At 41.0% G+C, this 8,118-nt stretch overlaps 1 protein-coding gene across 3 annotated transcripts in view; it reads left to right on the plus strand.

Annotated features, from left to right (window-relative positions):
* The window catches only part of KCNIP1 (potassium voltage-gated channel interacting protein 1), an 835,315-nt gene that overhangs the window by 681,718 nt on the left and 145,479 nt on the right, over positions 1 to 8,118 (plus strand). Inside the window, exons 1-2 of one of the 3 annotated variants that reach the window (XM_019506531.1) lie at positions 2,633 to 2,724; positions 3,013 to 3,197. The exons of 1 other annotated variant lie outside the window; for it this stretch is intronic. Coding sequence is in view for 1 of the 2 variants with exons in the window: in XM_019506528.1 (XP_019362073.1) it covers positions 2,616 to 2,724 (109 nt within the window). In the remaining variant the exon portion in view is untranslated. Of the gene's footprint in view, positions 1 to 2,451; positions 2,725 to 3,012; positions 3,198 to 8,118 lie in introns of those variants that run through there. One more of the 3 variants, XM_019506528.1, reaches the window with a different exon arrangement.

The following is an 8,118-nucleotide window of genomic DNA, read 5'->3' on the forward strand; positions in this document are numbered from 1 at the left end:
AGCTGCCCTCCCCCTATCTTTGCTCCCCCCCCCCCCCAACTCCCGTACAGTGTTGGGCCCACTAGTCCCACACAGACTCAGGCCCCAACCCCTTCTACTTACCCTTGCTCTGGGTCTGGCAGGCTCCATTCACATTCCAGCCTGGGGAATGGAGCATGTATTTGCTCTGGCCCCAGCCCCACCCCATAGCGGTGGTGGTAGCAGTTTTGAGCAGGCCCCAGAACTGTCACTGCTCCTGTTGTTATGGGGCTGGGATGGGAGAGAAGTAAACACATGCTTAGGCATGGAGCCTGCCAGAGCTGGAGCAAGTGTAAGTGAAGAGGAGGGGTGGAGGCCAGAGGCTGCAGGGGGGACGGGGAGAGGGAGAGAAGGGAGACTAGAGGTTGTTCATGGGGAAGAAGTGGTGGGGAGGGACAGTCATGAGACAGGTTTGTGGTGGGGGTTGACAGATGGCAAGCTGCAGGGGTCAAGCCCCCCTGTATATCCAGAGCCAGGTCCAAGTGGGGCACAGCGACACAAATATGTACCCCTCCCAGTTGACCATACTGCAGAAACAGCAGATGTAGACTCTTTTTAAGCCTCCACAACAAGCAAGAATCCTCCCTTCCCCTCCATGTTCAGCTGCACACTCCCTCCTCTCCCTCCCACCTCTCCCTCTACGTGCTGCTGCTGTCTCTGCCTGTCCCAGAGGTAGGGGCAGGAGGGGAGCTCCAGAGCTGCTCCTGCCCAGTCCCTCAGTGTTCCCTGCTGGCCTGGGACTGGTGCAAGGGAAGGGAACCCAACTGCTGCCACTGGTGTCAATAGGTGACCCTGGCTCCACAGCCAGTCTAGCTGGAGCAGGGCAGGGGTGGCTCTGGAGCCCACAGCCCCTGGTTCAACCAGGGACAGTGGTAATGGCCCAGGCACAATTTACTCACCCACTCTCCTACTGAATAAAAGGGAAGTGATACTGGCTTTTGGGGAAAAAAATTCTCAGAGAAACATTGCAATAATGAGTTGTTATCCTCTAAACAAGATAAAGACAATTGCCCTCTTGAAGCCAGAGGTTGGGTCCCTGATATCTAGTTGTATTTTGTACCTAGGGTAAGTACATTGTGTACCCATCTGGTACTTTGGTCCATATACGCATGGATGGATCTAGGATTTTTAAAAGTGGGGTCCAGATGGTGTGCTGTGCCATCACATATAACCCAGCGCATTTTTGTCATGTTAAAAAGAAACAGAAAACTTTACTAATATTGCAGGGTCTAGGCTATATTATTCAGTTTAAGATCAAAGGAAAAACAAATATAACTTCATTAGAACATGTATTCATTACATATTTTTAAAAAACACTCTAGGCAACATGTTGTTTTATAAGTTCTGCAGTCATTAGAATAAAATGTATATGTCTTCTCATATTAATAAAATAAAATCTTCTTGAGCATCTTGGCAGTGCATCCAGTGCTTCACTGGAAGTAAGTTGCACACCTGAGCTAAGTTTTAGCTGGAGGTAAAAGGGGTCTGCAAGGCTGTGAAATACAAGCTCTTTGCCTAAGTGCAGCTAACAGACAGGAGAACTACAAAAGAAAGAAAAGCATAGCTAAATTAGTGGAATATAACACCTTTAAAAAGTGGAGAGGGTTGTTAACTGAGGAATGAAGAGTTAATAAGGAATCAGGTAGATTGTAATAAGCCATAAATTCAGTTGATTCCCTCCCTCACTGCTGCCTAAATAGAAATGCTGCTGCCACTGCCCAACAGTTGGTTTTAAAGTTTGGCTGGACCAGGAATCAAAGGGGGGTTCACTAGTACCACTGTAACGCCTTGCCTTCACCTCTCCCCCACCCCCAGATCCACCCCTGCACATCATCAGAACATATTGATTCTAGCAACACATTGACATGTCCTTTTGGTTTAATTGATAGTTATTCTGAAGAGACATATTTCTACGGTAATTTATGATGAGACTGGTATTAAACAAGTATTAAATATATTGAAAATTATTAAATATAACCCAAACTGTTCATGTGATACTTACGATGCCTTAAGGCAACATTAAGAATGAGGGGAAGTGGGAGAGACAGGTAAGTTTTCTTTACATGTCCTCCCCATGAAACTTTCTTTTTAGTTTGTGTGTGGTGCAGAGAAAGCATTTGCAAAATGCATCTGTGTTGACAGTGATACAAGGCAGACAGACAGACACAAATGGAGAAATTCACTGTTGGTTACACAGAAAAAATAATTACATGAGCTATCACTGAGGTTACCTCCGCAGTGTTAAATTGTTCATGATCAGAGTAAACTCTTGGGAGAACTGCCCTGGAGAGGCAAAAACGAAAACCATAGATTAGTGTTAAATGTAGAAACTGTTTGCATGAAGGGAGAGAGAGAGAGGGAGGGAGAGAGGGAGGGAGAAAGGAGAAATAGAAATAGGGAGAGAGGGTGAGAAATGCACACATTCACAGGGAAAGGGAGGGAGGAAAGGAGGGAGGGAGGGAGGGAGAGAAAGAGAAAATGAGCAATACTTAGCTGAGCAGCAGGAAGGAAAGCTTGAAACAGATGAATTCCCAGCTTTAGATGTCTGCCAGTTGTTTTCCTAGCACGCCAGTGGTATCTGTGTGGTGCCTTAAAGGATGTGGAATGAAGGAGAGTCGGAGGGGCTTCAGACTTTGGGGATTGTGGTGGTGGTGTGCTCCTCTCTGAAACTTTTGCACTACCTCGGGCTAATTAATTTGTCAGATGGTAAGAGAACCTCCAAGCTTTCTATCTTCTATTTACCTTTATTTAAGTCAATATACTAGCAGATAGGCTGAAGGAAGTAAAGCGTCATCTTTTCCATGCTCTGATTTCTCATCATCATCTTCATATTTAAGTGATATAGTGAGCAGTGCTAGAGTTATGCTCTGTGCTTTGTTTTGAAGGCTTTTTGTTAGCTTTTGGACTATTATCACAGCTGAGGGAAATTGTAAGTTATGATTTTTGCCATTCGTGCTATTTTTCTTTTAGCTAATTATTAATTTTGTTTCACAGCATGAAATAAATCGGTCCCTACCTGGGAACAAAAAAGTCTGTCTTGGGATAATAGAAGCACTGCTAATAATTAGATCAGTGGTTTTGTATGATTCCCTAAAAACAATACTATTGTGACACTTGCAGTTTAAAGACCTGAAGAAAATAAATCTTTTGACTGTGTCTAACACAAAGGAAACTTTTCTGTAAGTATTTTTATTCTACATACTTCAGAGAAACCAGAGTAAACATAACAAATGAGCACATAGTTCTGATTTGAAGAATTATTCTGGGGCAATTGGCCTCTCACCATCTTTTAAATTCAATAAAGATCTCTCTTTCCTTGGGAGGTTTTTTTTTTCATTTCTTTTTTTGTATGTAATGGGAGTGAACACATTTTAATTAAGTCGACTTAGGTTATCAGTATTTTCTGCCCAAACAGTGACACTTGTCCACGTGTGAAGCTCACTAAGAAAATCAACTTCTGTATCAAGCACATCCATTTTTTTAAAGAAAAAACTAAGAAACAAGTAGTCATTTTATGATGTCTAGAAGTTCATTCCTGTGTAGATCATAAAGGTACCAAGTTTTGCTAACATAGGAACAATATGAAATAAAATCAGTTCAAAGACAGCAGTTTCTTGACACAGAAGTTACATTGGAAATATGTTACATAAAACTGGCAAAAAGAATACTTAGTGAAAATGAAGGTAATACATTCATTAGTATTTTACTTAACTCCAAGTTTCATCTTTTACTGAATTGTGTTGGGAACAAGGAAAAACAATTTTAAACTCATATGTACAAACCTACTGCCCTATAATGCAACCACGTAAGCAGAAAATCTTCATTAACAGTACAATATAAAATTTTGGCTTATAGGAAAAAATAAGAATATTAGGGTCAAATATTTAATCTTTTATATTGATTACCTACATGAATGTCCATTTTTCCTATTAGAATGGATACATTTAGTTTATCATTATATAACCAAATTCTAATGACAACTATAATGAATAAACATACCTACCAATAACTGTTCATTTAAAATCATATCAGCACGGATACCCATACCTAATAAAACACAATGCAAAAAACGTACAATCAAATGCTGAGGCAGCTGCAACACTACTTCTTTAACTTTAAAGACATTTTTACCCATGCTCTACAGAGCTACTTACTGTTATTCCAGCTTCCTTACAGATTACCCAGAACAGCTTGCACAATGTTTCTCCAGCAAAGGCAAATAATGGAGAGATGCAAAAGTTATTTATTCAAAAGTCAAGTGATTTTTAAATAAGTAACAATATTTTTTCCTACTGAATATTGATACTTTAATGATCAAACAGTCATTGGTAAATCGCTGTCATGAAACAAAACCTAGATTCAGATTTTTAACCAACATGCAACAAGGGTCATTCAACTCACTTGGGTGCTGAATATAGCAGTGTAGTCTCACTTTGCAGCAATCATTTTAATGTTATAACACCTTGACAGTCTAATAAACCACCTCACAGTATATAAGGGCATTATGAACTAAACTAAATTCTTTGCAACTTTGATCAATTGCAACTGTTGTTTTTTTTTCCTACAAAAAACATCCAGGCCAAAAAAATGCATTAGACCATTATGGAATTGCATGACTACTTTGGCTCCTTATTCTTGCTATAATGTATGTGTAGCGTGACTACAGTTGCAGACTTCTAGCTCACAGAGATCTTTAAGGGTAGGGTTACACCTGTTCTTTGACCTGCTGGTGGCAACAATGGCAGAGGCATATGAATGTACATTGCAGCCAAAATATTTCTAACTTGTCTTTAAGTTCACTGTTCTTGTTTTACAGGATGTAAACACTTCCATGTGCTGCTTGCTTGTGTATAATGCTACAATCAGAAACTGCACTGTTTAAGCAAATTAGGGTAGCTCCCTATTATCTGAAATTGGTTGTGCTCTTAGTTACTTTTAGAATTAGCATTATACTATCTCCTGCAGGTAAAACATGCTTATTTAAAAGCTGCTTACTTGTGCTGCTTTGGACCATGTAATGATCTCATGCAGATGCATCTATGCCAGGATTGACTGAAGTCAATGCAATTTTGGTGCAGATGCAGGGAGCCAAAATGGCTTACCTCATTATATGCTTTTAGTATAAAGTCTGAGCAATACCTACACTTGTATGAAACTTCATTAATGAAACCTTAAACAAAGGGAATACAGAGTTTGGCTTTGGAGTTCTGTGTTCCAACCTGAATAGGAAGGATGGGAGATCTGCAGGTCCTGATCTCTCTAAATTCTCCTACAGTGAGTAGTCCCTGAAAAATCACGCTCGCTTGAAAAAGATATTCATTTTGTTTTAATTATAAACAGATCCATTTTGCTTAGTGAAAAGCCAGTTCAAATATTTGCTATAGCAACATTTTCTGCAAAAGTAAAGCAATTTGTGGGATAATAGTGAGATGAAATGCAATTTGTTTTGTGTTATCCGTGAACTCTTTGGTTACTAGGCCCCTTGTTCACTTTGACAGCCCAGTGTTGCTCCATTGGTTCCCTACCTTCTTATGTTGCTGCTCATCAAGGCTGCCCACAATCAGATCCAGAAAGAATGAGTAAAAGTCAATGATTTGCTTCTTAGTGAGGTATAGGGATACAGCCATAATTAATTATTCACATTAAAAGGCATTCGAGAAAACATTTTGTGAAATTTTATGGGAATCTATGTCTGTAGAAAGAAGGATCAAGGACCTTCCCCATAAATCAAGGGCTGGGATGGGTCTGTTTATGAAATTGGCTCTAGCTCCGCTTCTTTTGCTGAAGCATACATCAATCATTTGGCTATCCTTGAAGTGCTAATAAATCTTATTTTTTCTTAATTAGAGGGATCCAAATCAAATATGATATGTGCTTTTGGGGAGCTATCAGCATAATACCACTGCCAGGATGTCAAATACTGAAAAGTAGGTACTTTTTAAATGTACTACATGAATATGGTGAGTCAGAGATTTAATTTTTTAGCATCGTGGTTGGCTGTCTCTGGTAGCTGTGATCAATTTTTTCACAAGAGAAAATTGTAGATTATGATCAGAGATTTCTTGTTAGGTGAATGGGTTTCCCCTTTCAAGCCCTCATTATTAAAAGTAGCAACTGTCACTTTTCTGTGTATTACAGTAAGCTGTAAATATTGGGTGCCTATAGATGTGCTCATTTACATTTTAATTAGAATACTCCATTGTCACCTCACCATCACTTGTATTAATCCCCTGTGCATTTTAAAATGGCTGCAGGGGCACTTTATCTAGAGCTCATAGAATGACCTTTAGATAAAGTACCCTGCAGCCATTTTAAAATGACCAGGGGTTTCATTTACATGATAGTGGGCCATTTTAATTGGAGCTGCTGTTTGGGAACCGCTCTAATTAAAACACTCCACCCCCATCCCTGAGCACATGTATAGGCAGCCAATGTAGAATGTATTATTGTATGACATTGTGGCAAATATTTTAGTAGTCTCCCAAAATAATTAGATCCTAGATGTTTTCCTGGCACACTCAGTAGGGGAACCATCTGGCCCAAGGCTATTCAAATTATTGTTACCCTAATCCAGAGATGTTCAGGTCAGCACTCCGATCCATCTGCAGGCCACAACTTGTGGCTTATGTGACATGTAGCCCTGGGCTGCTTAGAAGCTGGACAGCCCCAGATTAGATAATCAACCTCACCCCACCCTGATTCTAGCTGCTATTATCTCTGCTGTCTTTGGAATCAAAGAACAGATGATGATAGCTTCTGTTACTACTCCTACTTTATCCTATGCACTGAACCTTCAAAAAGTACTAGAAAATGGTAGCCTATGCCCTATCAGGGGCGATATGTCAAGCCACTTCCTGAGTCCCATGGGCAGCAGTGGCAAGGCATGGCAGGGTCCTAGCACCTGGATGTAAAAGGGAGTAACAGAAGGTAGGACGGGGCCCCGAGAAGGTGTGACCAGAGGATGTGTCAGGTCTGTAGAATCTGCATCTTCAAGTGTATATGCAGGGTTTAACTCACCAGCCCACAGTGGAGGGAGTCACTGAGCTCTGTTATCAACCTTTCATCTTTATGTTTCAGGCCTTATGCTGCATTATGAAATGCTGTGACGTAAGAAATGCTTAAAGCATTCTGTGTGAGCCATGGCTGAAGACAGGCTAGTAATTTAAATGACTTGGTTAACAAGTTCCTTATTGTAGGAGCTTTAAATTCAATCCTAAAATGTGATTTGGAATTGGAGGTTCCCAGATTTTTTTTCTCTGTGATGACATGTGCTTCCCTTCCTCCCACACAGTGCTTCCATATGGTTTGCCCCCTCATATTTCACAATGTCCAAAGATGCAAAACATCTCTTCACATATGTTGCAAAACAGAAAATAATTCTTCAGACTTTACAGATCTGGGACCCAGAACTTTAATTCACACAGAAGATATGAATCTCTCTTAATTATTTGTAAAGGCAAGAATCAATCCAGAACTGATCACCAGGACTGATACTCAAAGTTTACAAGTGCTTAACTCCTATAGCAATTTGTTGTTTTGAGTTGGAGCATGCTTTCCCACTCTTCACTACAAAAATATCAGGTTCAGGGCTAGTGTGGACCAGAAACAATTTTGGAAAGTTGTCACACAGGAGGCACACCTAGGCCAAGGGTTAGTGAGGAACTAGTTAGGGAACTTCTGGAAGGACTGGATGTATTCAAGTCAGCTGGCCTGGATGATCTCCACCCTCGAGTACTGAGGGAATTGGCTGAGGTTATTGCAGGACCCCTGGCACGGCTTTATGAGCACTCATGGTGCTCTGGAGAGGTGCCAGAGGACTGGAAGAGGGCCAACGTGGTTCCCATCTTCAAAAAGGGGAAGAAGGAGGACCCAGGAAACTATAGGCCAGTTAGTCTTACCTCGATCCTGGGCAAGCTTTTTGAGAAAATTATTCTGGTGCAAATCCACGAGGGGCCAGCAGGGGAGATCATGCTTAGGGGTAACCATCACGGGTTCATTAGCGGCAACCTGGTGGCCTTCTATGATCAGATCACCAAATCATTAGGTGCAGGGGTAGCAGTGGACATAGTCTTCCTGGACTTTCGGAAGGCCTTTGACACT

Source organism: Gavialis gangeticus, unplaced genomic scaffold (genome assembly GCF_001723915.1).
Source record: "Gavialis gangeticus isolate Ggan-Ray unplaced genomic scaffold, GavGan_comp1, whole genome shotgun sequence".
In the NCBI taxonomy this organism is placed as follows: Eukaryota; Metazoa; Chordata; order Crocodylia; family Gavialidae; genus Gavialis; species Gavialis gangeticus.